General features: G+C 50.0%; 1 protein-coding gene across 1 annotated transcript in view; it reads right to left on the bottom strand.

Annotated features, from left to right (window-relative positions):
* Window positions 1–882: 882 nt before the first annotated feature.
* PRKCA (protein kinase C alpha) overlaps window positions 883–20,816 on the bottom strand; it is a gene marked incomplete in the record, with an annotated part of 253,925 nt that continues 233,991 nt past the window's right edge. Inside the window, 4 exon segments of the mRNA XM_040331294.1 lie at window positions 883–6,914; window positions 15,511–15,651; window positions 18,637–18,744; window positions 19,776–19,856. Of these exon segments, the coding sequence (XP_040187228.1) occupies window positions 6,750–6,914; window positions 15,511–15,651; window positions 18,637–18,744; window positions 19,776–19,856 (495 nt within the window).

Below are 20,816 nucleotides of genomic sequence, written 5' to 3'. Positions count from 1 at the left end.
GTACTGTAGATCGCGCTAGTATGCTTGATGGCATGCTAGGAAAAAAAAAATGTTTTTTTTAGGGTGAACCCCCGCTTTAACATTGCGTACGCCTCACTATAGCAGGGGTAACTTTACGCCGGTCCGACGCCTTACGCAAACGACGCATATAGATACGCCGGGCGCACGTACGTATCTACCCAATTTGCATATTCTACGCGTAAATCTACGGAAGCGCCACTTAGAGGCCAGCGTAAATATGCAACTAAGATACGACGGCGTAAGAGACTTACGTCAGTCGTATCTAAGCAAAAATCCGGCGTATCTTGCTTTCTGGATACAGAAAAAAAGATACGCCGGCGCATCCTAGAAGTTACGCGGCGTATCAATAGATACGCCGATGTAACTTCTTTGTGGATCTGGCCCATACTGTTTTTATCTTTTGATTTTAAAATGAAAATAAAGATGATACAAAATATATTATATATATAATAAGGTTTACAATCACTTTAAGGCTGTTTTCTCTAAGGATCATATGTTGGAACATTTTACCTTCACTCTGCGAAAGTCAACAAATAAAAATTTACATTTCACACATTTCTGCTGTTATTCATCAAATGCCGACTTTTTTCCCCATAAATAGACTGCTGTGACCGCAAATATCTAACCCATAGGATTCCCACAGTGAAATGAAAGGTGAGGTATATTGACGACATTCTTCGTGTTTAGTGGGACGCTCCCCGTCTCCCACAGTGACCCCATATCCAGCGTCCCGTATACCAGTACACAGCGTTGAGGGGGTCGGGGGGTGAAGAGCAATGAAAAGAAAAACAACAATTTCTGCTCTTTTTTTTTTTTCACAGTCAAATAAAATAACAGAAAGGTCACTCCGCAAACAGAACATACTTTTTTTCCTTTTTGCTTTAATATAAACATCCGAAAACAACAGAATCAGAACAAGGTTGTAATTTGGCGCTCCAGACCAGCCCCTCGGAACAGTCTCTGTGTGCATAGTACCATTTAGAAATCAACAGAATACGAGGAGGGAACAGAATTCGCCTGAATCCCCCCACAGACAGTCCCGCCCATACAGTGTTATTACACGCAACACGTACATCACACATCAGTTTAGGTTATTTGTTGTTTTATTTTAATCACTTTATGCAGTAAAACTAGTTTGGTTTCGTAACTCGTATTAGCAAATTCTTCTCACTGGACGGATTATGAAGGCCTAACATGCATTATAAAAGGTTAATAATGAACAGATATGGCCGCGATAAACGTTCTCCTAATCAACTACATTGATAATCCTAGGAGCTGTACATTGTACCTTCGATCTCTGTATATACGTCAGGCTGTACATTTCATTATGGATATATGTCAAGCGGATCCTGAGTGTTCTTCAACCCAATGCCCACAGATGAGAGGACACGGGAACGAATTCTAGGCGTAGATAGGTTTACATATACTGGAAATCCAGCGAATACTTGAGTTATGGCGAATACCATGGCTGGAATTGTGGAGAGTTCAGAATCGGGTAAAAAATTTGGACAAAATACTTTTCCGTTATCAAGACAGGAGGAGTGGAATTATTGTCAAATATATTATCCCCTGGGGTTCAGGGGTCTCCAAACTTTTCAGTACGAGGGTCACGTTGTATATTTTACATATACTCATGGGCTGAAAAAATGTCCCCTTTGGGGTCCCCCGAATATCTTATTCCCAATGAGGTGCTCCCTTATATCAGGGCCTCTGACAGAGTTCCCCTTACATCAGTTTCCTCATCAGGGTCTCCATCAGCATCCCCCTTACATCCTTCTCCCCATCAGAGACCCTACATGTGCCCTTCCTTACATGAGGGTCTCAATCAAAGAACCTATATGAGCCCCCCCCTTTACATCAGGGTCTCCATCACAAACCCCCTTACAACCTTGTCCCCATCAAAGACCCTATATGAGCCCTCCCTTACATCAGGGTCCCCTTGACCAACCCCCTTACAACCTTGTCCCCATCAGAGACCCTATATGAGCCCATCACCAGCACTCTTACAACCTTGTCCCCATCAGAGACCCTATATGAGCCCATCACCAGCACTCTTACATCCTTGTCCCCAACAGAGACCCTATATGTGCCCTACCTTACATGAGGGTCCCCATCATCAATGCCCCTACATCCTTGCCACCATCATAGACCCTGTATGTGTCCACCCTTACATCAGGGCCCCTATCACCAACCCCCTTACAACCTTGTCCCCATCAGAGACCCTATATGGGCCCATCACCAACACTCTTACATCCTTGTCCCCAACAGAAACCCTATATGTGCCCTACCTTACATGAGGGTCCCCATCATCAATGCCCCTACATCCTTGTCCCCGTCAGAGACCCCCTCTTACATCAGGGACCCTACATGAGCCCTCCGTTACATCAGGGTCTCCCATCACCAACCCCCTTACATCCTTGTCTCCGTCAGAGACCCCCTCTTACATCAGGGACCCTACATGAGACCTCTCTTACATCAGGGTCCCCTATCACCAATCCCCGTCAGAGACCCCCCTTACATCAGGGACCTTACATGAGCCCTCCATTACATCAGAGTCTCCCATCACCAACCCCCTTACACCCTTGTCCCCGTCAAAGACCGCCCTTACATCAGGGACCCTACATGAGCCCTCCGTTACATCAGGGTCCCCCATCAGCAACCCCCTTACATCCTTGTCCTCGTCAGAGACCCCCCTTACATCAGGGACCCTACATGAGCCCTGCCTTACATAAGGGTCCCCCATCAGAGACCCCCCCTTACATCAGGGTCCTCAGAGTTCCCCGTTACATGATGGAGGGGAATTGAAGAGGACGCCACAGGCAGCCTCATGTACACTGGACATAAAAAATGTGGCTCATCTTTTGGCCTTTTTTATTTTCTTTTAGGCTGTAGAAGTGAAGTGTCTGGCCTATCTATCCAGGCACATTTGTAGAGGAGCGTTTACAGGCTGAAAAAATATAAAATAAAACATCTTGACACGCCTAAACGTGGCGCTTGGGCACGTCCAGCCTTTTTAAGTAAATTTTTTCTAGTATTTTAGGTCAATGCACCTAAACACTTGTGTGCATGGACCCCAAAGACACACCACTGAACCCAGCTGTGGGGCCAGATAAAATCTTGAGGTGACCCGCGGGTCAAAGTTTGGAGACCCCTGGCCCTAGATCAATTCTTCAGTCCCCAGTTTATTGTGATGAAAATGGCCGTGGGGTTTTATATATAAAAACTTTTGCTCGTGACGGAGCCCGGGGCCCATCCATACTGAATAGTCAGAATTGAAAAACACTGCAGAGGTTTCACTCATTTTTTTTTTGTCTCTTATAAAACCAAAAATTTACAAAAAAATCTTTAAAAACTGATTTTTCTTCAATATTATATATTATTATTATTATTATTATATATAAATATACTTTGCTAAATTTTTATATAGTTTTTTGAGCTTCGTGAGTTTTGGAAAAAACAAAAGATATATTTTATTTGGCAGAACTGGACACAACAAAAACAGGCATTTTCTCATCATCTCCATCAGCCTTAAAGGTCCTAATCAAGCAGGACGTCTGGCAGAGAATGCCCATTGGTACCCACAAGGGCTGGCAGTGTCCAGGTGACCTGCATGGAGCAGATACATCAAAACGTGGCACAAACATTTCAATAACGTTTAAGGTTGGCCGCCTGGTATAAAAACCGAAAGGTAAAAAAAAAAAAAATCTCTCTGGTCTAAAGGCGACTACCAATAATGATTTAACCCCTTGGCGCCTCCCGGCCCTTTAATAGGTTTAGGATGGTAGGGGGGTGGGGTTTATGATCACGTGACCACAAGTAGCGTTCGGGAATTTTTCATTAGCCGCCGGTAACTGTGCCGGTGTTCTGACGAGAAATGCCCCCTGTCGAAATAATGCCCGCATGGGCAGCGCTTGCGTCGTACGGAGCCGCCGAAAGTCTCCGAACCTCGGAATCGACGATCAGCTGTAGACGGCACCGGCGCACTATAGTCGACATATTGCCACGCGCTGCCGATGCTCGTGCAAGTCTACAAGGGGCGGATTTGTACTTAAGGGCGCATGCGAGGGCCGGATGCCTACAGAATGGGGGGGTGTATTTTGTAATGATGGGCAGTGCTATTGGTTGTGAAAGATTGGTCACAAAGTATAGCAGAGATATATATTTTTTTAGGAGATGTGTTTGAGTTTATTATAAAATTCGGGGGCCGATCTTATCAGAACTATTCATCATTAGAAATGACGCCCCCTTCTGTAGGCATCCCCCCCTCACACGCGTCCATCATGAACAAATCCGCCCTTTGTAGACTGGTACAAGCATAAGGAGCGCCTGGCAGTATGTCGACTATAGTGCGCAGGCACCGTCTACAGCTGATCGTCAATTTGGATGTTCAGAGGCTTTTCGGCGGCTCCGTACTGCGCAAAAGCGCTGCACATGCGCAGTACTGGGCGGGCATTATTCGACAAGGGGCATTTATCGTCAGGACACTGGAAGCGCACTCTCGGCTGTATTTACATCAATTTACGCGAATACAGGCCTGCTTTGTGCAAAGGCCCACCGGCCGAAAGACTGCATATTTTCATGCGGGCGGCCCGATGGCCACCTACCAAGAGACTGCATATTTGCATGCGAGTGGTGCCAAGGCCCACCCGCCGAGAGGCTGCCTATTTTGCATGCAGCCGACGCCAACCTGCCAATTTTGCACGCAGCTGGCACCAAGGCTCACACGCCGAGAGGCCGCCAATTTTGCACGCAGCTGGCACCAAGGCCCACCCGCCGAGAGGCTGCCTATTTTGCATGCAGCCGACGCCAAGGCCAACCCACCAATTTTGCATGAAGCCGGTGCCAAGGCCCACCCGCCGAGAGGCCGCCAATTTTGCACGCAGCTGGCGCCAAGGCTCACACGCCGAGAGGCCGACTTATTTTGCATGCAGCCAGCGCCAAGGGGTTAAGAACAAAAAGGGGGGAAGGGGAAAAAAAAATACGTCTGAAGTCCACCATATGGCGCGATGGGGTAGAACTGCATCTTCAAGCAATGCTTGCAAAGAAAATTTCATTTTTTGGCACAAATCTCAACACAACTTTAATTTTTTCTTTACTGCAAAAAGATCCAAAATCAAAAAAGAAAAAGAAAAGACTCAATATCTCAACTTTTTTTGATCCTATGGAATACAGGCGGAGTTCCCATGAAAATCAACATGCAAAAAAAAAAAAAAAGCCAATCCGCAAACCTTTCGGCATGCACCAGTTCAACGCATCGCATGCACTCGCCGACGACATGCAACCGGAAGGGAAAACAGAATTTTACCGACAGGGAACGCGGGGAGAGGGGGGGGGGGGGGTGAAGCCAACGGGTGCCGACTTTAAGGTGAGGAATACCTTGATACAAATATAATAGATTCATAGTACATTCTGAAAACAGGATAGGGAAGGGGGGGGGGGGGGGGTCGAGGACAAAGAAAATGGATAGAATGGAGACTCTGGCATCAAGATGGGGGGGGGGGGGGGGTGCTCAGAGTAAGTATAGAAAATACATAGACCCTATTCCACAGACGTTATGAAAAATAAAAATGCAATGAGCATTAGCCTAAAATCTAACAAAAGTTAACAGCCCAAAAACGAGCATAAAGAAAAAAAGAAGAAAAAAAGGAGAAAAAAAAAAAACCTTCACAAATATAGCATGATTCTTTTCTTTTTTTTTATATAAAAATTTCTCATTAATACTCTTAATGGAGATTCAGCTAAATTTATCACAGAATCAATTAAGAATACATTATATAAACATGCAAAAAAAATCATTGCATGACGTATATATATATGGCAAAAAAACAAACAAACAAAAAACAAAAGAACCCTTCTCTTCAATCCGTTTGGATTCCATTGTTCTGTAAGGTGATTAAGTATTAATTATTAAGATTCGATTAATAAGACTTTTCCTGGATAGCCCCCTCGCCCATTTGCTAGAAAGGCATGTTATGGCATTCTGAGTCAAGAACGCTCCATTGAGTACCTTCATATAAGATATGCCAAACTAGTGCCAACACACGTCAACCATAAGAAAAAATATAAAAAAAAAAAAAAAACGTCGTCGATGTATCTCAACTTCTAGACTCCACAACGGCTGCTGTACTTACTACTGTTGGCTTTATATCGATATGTGTGTGTGTTCTACATGGCAACAAGGAATTTGGCCTGCCTAGGAACCTTGAATCTGGTCCCAGACCAAGTTCAGAGCATTACTACGTACCTTTAACTCTGCATCTCATATGGCAATATAGATGTAAGATAAGATTTGTGTCCTCAGGAAACGACCTACTGACCCGTAAAATAGTAGGAAGACCACTGACCATTTTATTTAAAAAAAAAAAAAAATAATAATAATAATTTGGTCTTACTCAACATTTCTTTCCTTCTTCTAGCCGAACGCGATATTCAAATATAGTGTTTTGTACGCTAGTTACGGAGCCCGCGAGAGGAACTGCGCTCACTGAGTTTTTACCGTATGAAGAGGCGCGGGTCCAGGGTTCTTCTCACCGGACAACCTCTACCATTTCAATAATAGAACAAGATTTTTGTTTAACCCCTTCAACAATATTAACCCTAGAATTTACAGGTGCCTATTTTTCTGTGTCATCGTTTTTTTTTTCCTTTTTTTAAAAAGCCGTGACCTTAAAATTGTAGGGTTAAGACTTCATGCCCCCGGAAAAGGTCCCATTCAGAGTTCTCTGTCATCAAGCTACACTCAGCAGGCTGGGATGTACGAACTGCAGGTTGATGTAGGAGAAGCCTTCGAAGTCGGCTTGATCGATGTTGGCGATGACCAGCTGGTCGGGAGGTGTCAGCACGGGTTGTCCCCTTGTGAAGAATTTGTCAAAGTTTTCGGCTCCTTTGCCACACTGCATGAGGAAATAAAAATAAAAATTTGGTTGGGTCAGAGACACAGTCGAGCAATGATGTGTCCTACAAGTCGGTTTCAGATTTAAACAAATTATACCATTGTTCAGATTACATAGTCAGTTAGGTTCAAAAAAGACAAGTCCATCCAATTCAACCATTAAAAAAAAAAAAGATATATAAATATATGTAACGGTCAGGGGTTAACACCGTTTACGATATTCCATTCCACCAACCCATGACAGCTCCTCGACACTCCACAATCCAGCAGACAGGACCCATTGGATTTCCCCCCAGACTAACGAGACACAAGCTCTGTTCTCTGGTTCCAAACGAATGAAAACTTTTAGCTGGATTCAGAGAAATGTACCTATCTATAGGCGGGCGTAGCGTATCTCAGATACACTACGCCGCCGTAAGCTAGAGCGGCAGGTCCTGTATTCACAAAGAAGTTGCGCTCTAACTTACGGCGTCGTAGTGTAACTGGGCCGGCGTAAGCCCGCCTAATTCAAATGTGGAAGATGTGGGCGTGTTGTATGTAAATTCATTGTGACCACACGTAAATTATGTTTTTTTTTACTAACGGCGCATGCGCCGTCCGTGGACGTATCCCAGTGCGCATGCTCCAAATTACGCCGCAAAGACTCATTGGTTTTGACGTGAACTTACGCCCAGCCCCATTCACGGACGACTTACGCGGACGACTTACGCAAACGACGTAAAACGTGAAAAAATTCAACGCGGTCCCGACGTCCATACTTAACATTGGCTGAGCAGGGGTCAGAAGCAGGGGCCAGAAGCAGCCCTTTGCTTGCCTTAATGCGGCCCTTGGGGAATTGTTCCATCCAACTCCAATGGGGCATAATTCTTGTTGCCGACACCAATGGGGCACTATTCCTCCAACTGACACCATCAATATTTTCCACTGACACCAACAATGGGGTACTAGTCCCCCCAATGACACCAAAGATATGGTATTATTTACTCCCACTGGATATCTGGACATTTTTGAATCCCAATGGCCCTAGTGTGGCCCCCCCTGAAGGACCCGTAAACTGGCCCTTTGTTTAGAAAGCTTGGAGACCCCTGATACAGAGGAAGGCGGAAAAAACCCCAGCAGAGCGATGATCCAATTTGCTACAGCAGGGGAAAAATTCCTTCCTGATCCCCCGAGAGGCAATCACATTTTCCCTGCATTAACTTTACCTATACAGTGGAACCTTGGATTACGAGCATGATCCGTTCCAGGAGAACGCTCGTAATCCAAAGTAATCGCATATCAAAGCCAATGGAAACAAAAGTAATTTGTTCCACATTGGCTTCAATGGCATGCAATACCGGTGGCACCCCCTTATCCACGACCCTGGCTGCACCCGTGATCCTGGTACCAACCACTCCCTGTCAGGGCCTTTAGATATGTACATTGAATGGGGGGGAGGGTGGCTAATATACCGTCCGATGCTCGGCCTCCTTTGTATCGGGGACTCATCTTTGTCCTGCTTGTTGTGTCTGTTCTTCCCAGAAAACCTCCTGAAATACCTCTGTACAGGAGGGGGCGCTCTCCATGTACCCGGGGGGCTCTCCCTGTACCCGGGGGGGTGGTGGTGGCAGCACAATGACGCGTCTTATTACACACAAGGCCGTTCTGTGCTCTCCGCATTATCACAAAGGTTGTGAGAAATCAGAGCGGGATGTACACAACGTGTCCGCCAATCACCAGAACAATTAGACTTTTTTACTCTTCAGATGAAATGTCTGAAATATTTTCCCCGATGAAGAATGAACAACGCGCTCCGAGGATACAAAGCGCTCCGAGGATACAAAGCGCTCGAAGACGAAGGTTCTTTGTAGTAATCATCACACAAGAACACAATGTCATCGCTTCTCAAGCTTTAAACAACAATCCAGAACCCCCCCGCGGGAGATGACGCCCGTCCTCCCATGTGATCAGGGCAGCCATCAGGAATTATGGGGCCCCTTACACAGCTTAAGGCATGGGCCCCATGAGGCAAAGAACCGGGGGGGGGGGGGGGGTGCTGCCGCCTGAAATTGAGAAGCGGGGGGGGGGGGTGCTGCCGCCTGAAATTGAGAAGGGGGGGGGGGGGCTGCTGCGAATTGAGAAGCGGGGGGGGGGGCCCTTTACAAAATATAAAAAAGGGGGGTAGCCATCCGGGGCCCTGGGGACCTCTGGGCCCTTTAATAAAAAATAAATATATATATATATATATAAAATTATAAAAAGAAATTACAAGAAAGGGGGGTTGCCATCCGGGACCTCTGGGCCCTTTAATAAGAAATAAAATAAACATTTATAAAAAAAAAGGGGGGGGTTTCCATCCAGGGCCCTGGGGACCTCTAAGCCTTTTAATAAAAAAATAAAATATATATATATATATATTTATTTTTTCTTTTTATATATATATATAAAAGAAATAAAATAATATAAAAAAACAATATTTTTTTATTAAAAAAAAGGGGGGTTGCCATGCGGGCCCCTGGGGACCTCCGGACCCCTAAAAAAAAAAAAAAAAAAGGGGGTTGCCATGCGGGCCCCTGGGGACCTCCGGGCCCCTTACAGGTGTACTGCCTGTACCCCCCTGATGGCGGCCCTGCATGTGATTGCGGTACACGGGAGATGACACCCGTCCTCCCATGTGATTGCGGTACGCGGGAGATGACGCCCGTCCTCCCATGTGATCGCGGTACGCGGGAGATGACGCCCGTCCTCCCATGTGATCGCGGTACGCGGGAGATGACGCCCGTCCTCCCATGTGATCGCGGTACGCGGGAGAGGACGCCCGTCCTCCCATGTGATCGCGGTACGCGGGAGATGACGCCCGTCCTCCCATGTGATCGCGGTACGCGGGAGTTGACGCCCGTCCTCCCATGTGATCGCGGGAGATGACGCCCGTCCTCCCATGTGATCGCGGTATACGGGAGATGACGCCCGTCCTCGGGGAGATGACGCCCGTCCTCCCATGTGATCGCGGTACACGGGAGATGAGGCCCGTCCTCCCATGTGATTGCGGTACGCGGGAGATGACGCCCGTCCTCCCATGTGATCGCGGTACGCGGGAGATGACGCCCGTCCTCCCATGTGATCGCGGTACACGGGAGATGAAGCCCGTCCTCCCATGTGATCGCAGTACACGGGAGATGAGGCCTGTCCTCGCATGTGATCGCAGTACACGGGAGATGACGCCCGTCCTCCCATGAGATTGCGGTACACGGGAGATGACGCCCGTCCTCCCATGTGATCGCGGTACACGGGAGATGACGCCCATCCTCCCATGTGGTCGCGGTACACGGGAGATGACGCCCGTCCTCGCATGTGCTAGCGGTACACGGGAGATGATGCCCGTCCTCCCATGTGGTCGCGGTACACGGGAGATGACGCCCGTCCTCCCATGTGATCGCAGTACACGGGAGATGACGCCCGTCCTCCCATGTGATCGCAGTACACGGGAGATGACGCCCATCCTCCCATGTGGTCGCGGTACACGGGAGATGACGCCCGTCCTCGCATGTGCTAGCGGTACACGGGAGATGATGCCCGTCCTCCCATGTGGTCGCGGTACACGGGAGATGACGCCCGTCCTCGCATGTGCTAGCGGTACACGGGAGATGATGCCCGTCCTCCCATGTGGTCGCGGTACACGGGAGATGACGCCCGTCCTCCCATGTGATCGCGGTACACGGGAGATGACGCCCATCCTCCCATGTGGTCGCGGTACACCGTAGATGACGCCCGTCCTCCCATGTGATCGTGGTACACGGGAGATGACGCCCGTCCTCCCATGTGATCGTGGTACACGGGAGATGACGCCCGTCCTCCCATGTGATTGCGGTACACGGGAGATGACGCCCGTCCTCCCATGTGATTGCGGTACACGGGAGATGACGCCCGTCCTCCCATGTGATCGCGGTACACGGGAGATGAAGCTTAGCTCTACTTGCTGACTCCACGCAGTTTCCGTCTCCCCACATGCCGGCACTTCATACCTCTATATAAAGAAGAGGTGTCATCACACATCCCAGCATGAGAGATGAGACGATGTCTCAGCAGTTCCGTGATAAACACGCAGGACACGTCTTCTATTAGTCACATTCGGGAGGAGAGAAATCTGAACAATTACACATCAACACGTAAAACCGACATCAGTTCTCATTATACGTGCCAAATAAAATGAGGTCTCTTCTTACAGTGAGAGGGAAAAAAAAAGTATTTGATCGACTGCTGATTTTGTACGTTTGCCCCACTGACAAAGAAACGATCGGTCTATAATTTTATTGGTCGGTTTATTATAACAGTGAGAGACAGAAGAACAACAAAAATATCCAGAAAAACGCATTTCAAAAAAGTTAGAAATTGAGTGAAATAAGTATTTGATCCCCGATCAATCAGCAAGATTTCTGGTTCCCGGGTGTCTTCTATACAGGTAACAAGCTGAGATTAGGAGCACCCCCTTTTATACAGGTAACAAGCTGAGATTAGGAGCACTCTGTTAAAGGGAGCACTCTCCTAATCTCAGCTTGTTACTTGTATAAAAGCCACCTATCCACAGAAGCAACCAATCAGATTCCAATCTCTCCACCATGGCCGAGACCAAAGATCTGTCCAAGGATGTCGGGGAGAAGATTGGAGACCTACACAAGGCTGGAATGGGCAACAAGACCATCGCCAAGCAGCTTGGTGGGAGGAGACAACAGCTGGTGGATTATTCACAAATGGAAAAGACACAAAAGAACGGTCACTCTCTTCGGTCTTGGGGTTGCCACCTCATTCCTTTAAATCCGAACACATATGAATCACACGGGTTCTGATTTAATGCAGATGAGGCACCAAGTGAGTTTAATCTCCACCTTAATCTTCCTCAGAACCCGTGTACTTCATGGCTACATTCTCCCCACACTTGAATTCTTTGGTCCCCAAAGAGGTGAGGATATTGAACTAACCAAACATTAATGAAGAAAAAGAGGTGTTCGGGTTTAAAGGGATGAGGTGACAACCCTACTCAGTCTGGGGCTCCTTACAAAGATCTCACCTCGTGGAGGTTCAATGATCATGAGAACGGTGAGGAATCACCCAGAACTACACGGGAGGATCTTGTCGCTGATCTCAGTTGGGACCATCGTCACCAAGAAAACAAATCGGTAACACACTACACCGGGAAGGACTGAAATCCTGCCGCCCCTGCAAGGTCCCCCTGCTCAGGAAATCCCATGTACAGCCCGTCTGAAGTCTGATAATGAACATCTGAATGATTCAGAGGAGAACTGGGGGAAAGTGTTGTGGTCAGAGGAGACAAAAATCCATCTCTTTGGCATCAACTCAACTCATTGTGTTTGACCCCAAGAACTCCATCCCCCACCGTCATACATGGAGGAGGAAACATTATGCTTTGGGGACAGGACAACTCCTAAGGGGACAGGACAACTTCATCAAAGGGACGATGGACGGGGCCATGTACCATCAAGTCTTGGATGAAAACCTCCTTCCCTCAGCCAGGGCATTGAAAATGGGTCATGGATGGGTCTTCCTGCATGACAATGACCCAAAACACATGACCAAGGCAACAAAGGAGTGGCTCAAGAAGAAGCACTTTTAAGTCCTGGAGTGGTCTAGCCAGTCTCCAGACCTTAATCCCATAGAAGATATGTAGAGGGAGCTGAAGGTTCGAGTTACCAAACGTCAGCCTGGAAAACCTTTAATGACTTGGAGAGGATCAGCAGAGAGGACAAAATCCCTCCTGAGATGTGTGCAAACCTGGAGGCCAACTCCAAGAAACGTTGTCAGTAGAATGATAGAGCACCCACGATTTGGGAGCTCACGGAGCACCCTAGAATAAAGGTGGAACCAATGTGCAGAAATCTGAAGTTGCCCTCTCGGGCATGTAGGTGGTGTTTATGTAAGGGGCCATGGGTATAAACCAGCTGCCATTTTGTTGTAGCACTAAAAAAAAGAGACCACTTTAATTTGCAGTTCTTCTGGGGTTCAGGCTGTGAAGGGGGAATAAGGACAAGAATCTAATTTGGCACCGAGCAGACGGAAGCTCCAACAGATGACAATTTGCTCACATCTCTTCTCTGATGAGACGGACGGGTTGGAGACGACTGATGACACAGAGATGGGTTCTCAGCCAGTGTATGAGAGCTTCCCCTCCGGCAGAAGAGAACATTTTGACGGGAACATTCGGTGTACCGGGGGGAATGACGAGACGTGGTTCAGCATGAATCTCTCCTCTCGTCCTTCCATCTCAGGTAACAGCAGGAATGAGAAGGATAAAAGATCTCACCTCTAATGTACTAAAAAGAAATGAGGTGACACCTGAGAGGAGGACATGCCGAGTGTGATATCGGAAGTGATGGAGAGGAGACATGGAGGAAATGAGTCCCGATCTCGGCTCACTTTGTATGGTGACCCCATTGTTTCAATGTTCTTCTTTTATTTTAGTTACTAATAAATCTTCTCTGTATCCACCTCACTCTCTTCCGATATTCAGCAGATTCTGAACAGGCATAGTGGAGGGTGGTGACGCCGCGACGCCCTGCCATGGTGCAAGTTTAGTAAATTGTTCTAGAGATGAGACAGGAATATTAAAGATCCAGTTTGGGGAGCTCCAGATTATGTTTTGTGAGCAGAGAAAACTGGGGGGGTTTGATCTACTAAAACTGAAGAGTGCAAAATCTGGGGCAGCTCTGCATAGAAACCACAGGGATTTCTCGTGGTGTCAGAGGGGGGCGGGGTCACCCGACGCCACGGGGGAAACTGTCGGAAACCCCCGCTGCTTCAGAGGGGGGTGTGGTCACCTGTGACACCACAGGGAAACCCCCGTTGCGTCAGAGGGGGCGGGGTCACCCGTGACACCACAGGGAAACCGCCATTGCGTCAGAGGGGGCGGGGTCACACAACGCCACGGGGAAACTGTCGGAAACCCCAGTTGCGTCAGAGAGGGTGGGGTCACCCCTGACGCCACAGGGAAACGGTCTCAAACCGCCATTGCGTCAGAGGGGGGCAGGTCACCAGCGCGCGTCACGTGCAGCCCCGCCCTCAGCTATACAAGGGCTGTAACAGCGGGGTTTCGCGTTATTCGGCGGCCGCCTCCCATGGAGGTAGAATCGATCGTGGCGTCGTGTATCGTCGGGCCGTGGAAGGATTACATCGCTGGAATATTTTTTTATTTTTTATTAATGTCCCAAGCTGTGTGTGTTTTTTTTTTTACAATTTTTGACACTTTTTTGGGTGAAATGGTAGGGGTACAATATACCCCCTTACCAATTCACATGGGAGGGGGGGCGGCATCTCTGGGTCCCCTTTGTTAAAGGGGGCTTCCAGATTCCGATAAGCCCCCCGCCCACAGACCCCCACAACCACCGGGCAAGGGTTGTGGGGATGAGGCCCTTGTCCCCATCAACATGGGGACATCCTCCCCATGTTAAGGGTATGTGGCCTGGTACGGTTCAGGGTGGGGAGAACTCTCTCGTCCCCCCCTTTTTTCCTGCGGCCTGCCAGATTGCACGCTTGGATAAGGGTCTGGTATGGATTTTTGGGGGGAACCCCACACCATTTTTTTTTTATCTTGGCGTGGGGTTCCCCTTAAAATCCATACCAGACCTGAGGGTCATGGATTCATGATAGCCGCGAGTAGTTTTAAATTACTTTTTTTCCTTTAGAAATGTCATTTTGTGCAGGGACAGTTCTAAACACGGGAAACATGCGCCACTTCACAGGCATACTATAGACACCCCCCCCAGGTACGAAATGTAAAGGAATATTTCACTTTTATTGTTTCACTTTAAGCATTATTAAAATCACTGCTCCCGAAAAAAACGGCTGTTGTTAAAACTTTTTTTTGCATTGATACATGTCCCCTGGGGCAGGACCCGGGTCCCCAAACACTCCCCCTGGGGCAGGACCCGGGTCCCCAAACACTCCCCCTGGGGCAGGACCCGGGTCCCCAAACACTCCCCCTGGGGCAGGACCCGGGTCCCCAAACACTCCCCCTGGGGCAGGACCCGGGTCCCCAAACACTCCCCCTGGGGCAGGACCCGGGTCCCCAAACACTCCCCCTGGGGCAGGACCCGGGTCCCCAAACACTCCCCTGGGGCAGGACCCGGGTCCCCAAACACTCCCCTGGGGCAGGACCCGGGTCCCCAAACACTCCCCTGGGGCAGGACCCGGGTCCCCAAACACTCCCCCTGGGGCAGGACCCAGGTAGCCAAACACTCCCCCTGGGGCAGGGCCCGGGTCCCCAAACACTCCCCTGGGGCAGGGCCCGGGTCCCCAAACACTCCCCTGGGGCAGGGCCCGGGTCCCCAAACACTCCCCCTGGGGCAGGGCCCGGGTCCCCAAACACTCCCCCTGGGGCAGGACCCGGGTCCCCAAACACAAAGGGGTCCAGAGGTGCAGGGTGCTGTGTAATGTAAAGGGGTCCAGAGGTGCAGGAACCCCACACCCCATCATTAACCGCCACTGCACCCCCCCCCCCCCCGGGCTGCTCAGTCTAAAATGCCCGGGCCTATTTTTTTTGTCCCAGTCCGGGATATAACCCTCCCCCGAGGTCTGACCATCCCCTGGGGGCCATGCACACTTCTTACCACTTTGGGTTTGAACGGTGGCTGGATCTCTCTGCCTGCCAGCTTCTCCCAGTCGATCCTCCTGAAGAAGGCGTGTTCCCGAATGTCCCTCTCCCCCTCCGGCCCGCAGCCCAGCCGCTTCACCGGGTGTTTCGTCATCAGCTGTGAAAAAAAAAAACATTGTTGGTGGTCAGAGAGTGAGGAGAGGATACATTGTTGGTGGTCAGAGAGTGAGGACAGGATACATTGTTGGTGGTCAGAGAGTGAGGAGAGGATACATTGTTGGTGGTCAGAGAGTGAGGACAGGATACATTGTTGGCGGTCAGAGAGTGAGGAGAGGATACATTGTTGGTGGTCAGAGAGTGAGGACAGGACACATTGTTGGCGGTCAGAGAGTGAGGACAGGACACATTGTTGGTGGTCAGAGAGTGAGGACAGGATACATTGTTGGTGGTCAGAGAGTGAGGACAGGATACATTGTTGGTGGTCAGAGAGTGAGGACAGGATACATTGTTGGAGGTCAGAGAGTGAGGACAGGATACATTGTTGGCGGTCAGAGAGTGAGGACAGGACACATTGTTGGTGGTCAGAGAGTGAGGACAGGATACATTGTTGGTGGTCAGAGAGTGAGGACAGGATACATTGTTGGTGGTCAGAGAGTGAGGACAGGATACATTGTTGGTGGTCAGAGAGTGAGGACAGAATACGTTGTTGGTGGTCAGAGAGTGAGGACAGGATACGTTGTTGGCGGTCAGAGAGTGAGGACAGGATACATTGTTGGCGGTCAGAGAGTGAGGACAGGATACATTGTTGGTGGTCAGGGAGTGAGGACAGGATACATTGTTGGTGGTCAGAGAGTGAGGACAGGATACATTGTTGGTAGTCAGCGAGTGAGGACAGGATACATTGTTGGTAGTCAGAGAGTGAGGACAGGATACATTGTTGGCGGTCAGAGAGTGAGGACAGAATACATTGTTGGCGGTCAGGGAGTGAGGACAGGATACATTGTTGGTGGTCAGAGAGTGAGGACAGGATACATTGTTGGCGGTCAGGGAGTGAGGACAGGATACATTGTTGGTGGTCAGAGAGTGAGGACAGGATACATTGTTGGTAGTCAGCGAGTGAGGACAGGATACATTGTTGGTAGTCAGAGAGTGAGGACAGGATACATTGTTGGCGGTCAGAGAGTGAGGACAGAATACATTGTTGGTGGTCAGAGAGTGAAGACAGGATACATTGTTGGTGGTCAGAGAGTGAGGACAGGACACATTGTTGGTGGTCAGAGAGTGAGGACAGGATACATTGTTGGTGGTCAGAGAGTGAGGACAGGATACATTGTTGGTGGTCAGAGAGTGAGGAGAGGATACATTGTTGGAGGTCAGAGAGTGAGGACAGGATACATTGTTGGAGGTCAGAGAGTGAGGACAGGATACATTGTTGGAGGTCAGAGAGTGAGGACAGGATACATTGTTGGAGGTCAGAGAGTGAGGACAGGATACATTGTTGGAGGTCAGAGAGTGAGGACAGGATACATTGTTGGAGGTCAGAGAGTGAGGACAGGATACATTGTTGGTGGTCAGAGAGTGAGGACAGGATACATTGTTGGTGGTCAGAGAGTGAGGACAGGACACATTGTTGGCGGTCAGAGAGTGAGGACAGGATACATTGTTGGAGGTCAGAGAGTGAGGACAGGATACATTGTTGGTGGTCAGAGAGTGAGGACAGGATACATTGTTGGTGGTCAGAGAGTGAGGACAGGATACATTGTTGGCGGTCAGAGAGTGAGGACAGGATACATTGTTGGAGGTCAGAGAGTGAGGACAGGATACATTGTTGGAGGTCAGAGAGTGAGGACAGGATACATTGTTGGAGGTCAGAGAGTGAGGACAGGATACATTGTTGAGGTCAGAGAGTGAGGACAGGATACATTGTTGGTGGTCAGAGAGTGAGGACAGGATACATTGTTGGAGGTCAGAGAGTGAGGACAGGATACATTGTTGGAGGTCAGAGAGTGAGGACAGGATACATTGTTGGTGGTCAGAGAGTGAGGACAGGATACATTGTTGGCGGTCAGGTTGGGCACCAGAGCCTCAGACTTGTTATGCCCCTCTCACCCTCATATCCCAATTGCCTCCAGCTTCCCACGAAACGCGTCGGTCGGGCCGGCAGGGATCAGCTCAGCTCTGTACTCCTTCATTCCCCAAATAAAAATAGAATTGGCAGCCACGCCGATGTAAAGCGTTCCGCGGCCGGCCGCCATCATTCTCCGTACGGCAGTGCGATTCGGTGGAAATCTTCGCCGGGCTTTGTGTCGGCGACGCTCTGGCAATTTCCGAGAAAGAATCGCAGACCCGCAGAAGGGAGTCTTCCTCTTTCACGTGAAGATAAATAATCGCTATTATCCTCGCGCGTTCCCCTCGGAAGCCGTAAAACCCAACGCGTTTCTCCCGCTGAACCCTCATCTAGACGTTTCGCCTCGTCTGTCAGCGGCCCGCCGCGCTCCATGCGTCTTAATCAACAATCGGAATTAACGAGCCGACACTTAATTAGCAGATGTGTGTGATGGAGGGAGGGGCGTAACCCTTTCATCGCTGGACGCCGGCGCCCGTCTGCGCGCCCGCCACTCTCAGGAACGGAAGGGGTTACCACCGCGCCGGAGACTTTAATGGTTTCTATGGGAACGCGGAGATGAAAGAGAAGGAATGTCCTGCGGAGCGACCGCCAGTCATTTATTACTGCGCTGAATCCTGCGTCTCTGCGAATCGCATCTCCGACTCTGGCCCCCGCGGACGGCCGACCCGCCGCAACGTGCACCCCGTTATCACGCCAGTCTATAAGCCACCTGCTCCGCCTATGTGGGGGCTTCATAGAAAGTCAGACAAACCCCGCCCTCCTCCGTCTCGCCCCTCCAGGACCCTCTTACCCCCCTGTACAAGCCCCGCCCTCCTCCGTCTTGCCCCTCCAGGACCCTCTTACCCCCTTGTACAAGCCCCACCCTCTTACCCCCCTGTACAAGTCCCGCCCTCCTCAGTCTCACCCCTCCGGGACCCTCTTACCCCCCTGTACAAGCCCCGCCCTCCTCCGTCTCGCCCCTCCAGGACCCTCTTACCCCCTAGTACAAGCCCCGCCCCTCCAGGACTCTCTTACCCCCTTGCATATGGACACGGCCTCCTTAGACATGGATTTCGGGTACGACACGTTGTGCTCCATAATCGACTGGAAAAGCTCGTCCTCATCTTCGCCATCGAACGGCGGCTGCGACAAAAGGAGAGGCGTGGTTACAGTGTTATCGGAGAGATTACATGTTAGAGGGGCGCCGAGAGCGGCGATAATAACACACCGGCGGGGAGATCGATGGGACTCGGGGGGAGGGGCAGACAGTGCGCCAGATAATGATATCTCTTCTACAGATACATTGTAGCAACATTCTGTACAAGAATCATTCGTCATTACAGTACAGAGACACGCCCACTTCCTCTCTACAGAGACACGCCCACTTCCTCTCTACAGACCCACACAATTCTCACATGGAACCCCTTCACTGCCACAACTGAAAGCAGTCACCCTGGAGAATAAAACGGTGGAAGTTCTCATTTGTTTTATGTCACACAATATTACAGCAAAGGTCTAGGAAATGCAAAAATTGCAATTATATAAAAAAAACACTAAAGTTAATTTTAGGGCACGCAAGCGCAATACATTACCCCTTTTTTGGTACAATATAAAAGCCGAGGTGGCACCGAGTAAATAGATACCCAACATGCCTTACATTTTTGGGGTGGGATTTTATGTGCTTGGGTGTAACTTTAATTCTCTAGCAGTCTCTGGTCACATGGCAGCACTCTCTAGTCTCATGGCAGCACTCTCTAGCAGTCTCTGGTCACCTGGCAGCACTCTCTGGCAGTCTCTGGTCACATGGCAGCACTTTCTAGCAGTCTCTGGTCACATGGCAGCACTCTCTGGTCACGTGACAGCTCTTTCTAGCAGTCTCTGGTCACATGGCAGCACTCTCTAGTCTCATGGCAGCACTCTCTAGCAGTCTCTGGTCACCTGGCAGCACTCTCTGGCAGTCTCTAGTCTCATGGCAGCACTCTCTAGCAGTCTCTGGTCACCTGGCAGCACTCTCTGGCAGTCTCTGGTCACATGGCAGCACTTTCTAGCAGTCTCTGGTCACATGGCAGCACTCTCTGGTCACGTGACAGCTCTTTCTAGCAGTCTCTGGTCACATGGCAGCACTCTCTGGCAGTCTCTAGTCACATGGCAGCACTTGAATTTGGGGGTCTCACCTGTCCGGCCAGCATCTCGTAGAGCAAGACCCCGTAGGCCCACCAATCCACAGACTTCCCATACGGCTGGTAAGCGATGATCTGAGGAGAGAAGAGAGATCTGTCATGTGATCCTCTACATTGTACAGCGCTACATAAAGCATGTATAATAAACAATAATCATAATAAAGGGACACAGCGCAGGACGCCGCACGGGGACACAGCGCAGGACGCCACACGGGGACACAGCGCAGGACGCCGCACGGGGACACAGCGCAGGGACGCCGCACGGGGACACAGCGCAGGACGCCACACAGGGACACAGCGCAGGACGCCGCACGGGGACACAGCGCAGGGACGCCGCACGGGGACACAGCGCAGGACGCCGCACGGGGACACAGCGCAGGACGCCGCACGGGGACACAGCGCAGGACTCCGCACAGGGACACATTGTAAATTGCTGGAACTGATCCCCTGTATGGCGCTCTCTCTGCAGCAGCTGAAAGTCAGTGGGAAGGAAAGGAGAAGCCAGCTTTCAGCTGCTGCAGAGAGAGCAATACGGGGGATCAGTTCTGTAATTCCCCCCTTGTCGTGCTGATCACCCTCCCTGCCCACATCTGATTCACCCAGCTGCCTGGGCCCCGTACAGGACTGGTGGCTCCCCCCATATCCATGGCCCTGATCAGATGCAGGAAGGGGCGGATCAGCGGAAGAACCCCCGGGGCCTCATTTCACCGACTCCATCAAAGAGCACAAGGGCCCCGAAGAAGCGCAGGTGTCTGGATTGACCCAAATTCCATAGAGAAGGCCGCCGAGGTCAATATACACCCCCCTCCCCCCCATAACCAGAGAGACTTCAAACACATGGCATTTCATAATCTACACCCCCGCTGGGGAGTCACGAGACTCTCTGCGACTTCCAGAAAGGTCACAATACGGCCCCTCCCCCCATGGCTGTGATCCTCAGACCCGATCCTTGTGCTGACCTCTCATTATCACTGCAGAGTCCCGAGGCTCCGGATCTGAGCGCCCCCCTCCCCCGCTGTGTCTGTATCTACTGTA

This window comes from Rana temporaria, chromosome 12 (assembly GCF_905171775.1).
Source record: "Rana temporaria chromosome 12, aRanTem1.1, whole genome shotgun sequence".
Taxonomy (NCBI): Eukaryota; Metazoa; Chordata; class Amphibia; order Anura; family Ranidae; genus Rana; species Rana temporaria.
Note: the sequence above shows the minus strand (reverse complement) of the source record. Positions and strands in the feature narration are given on the sequence as shown.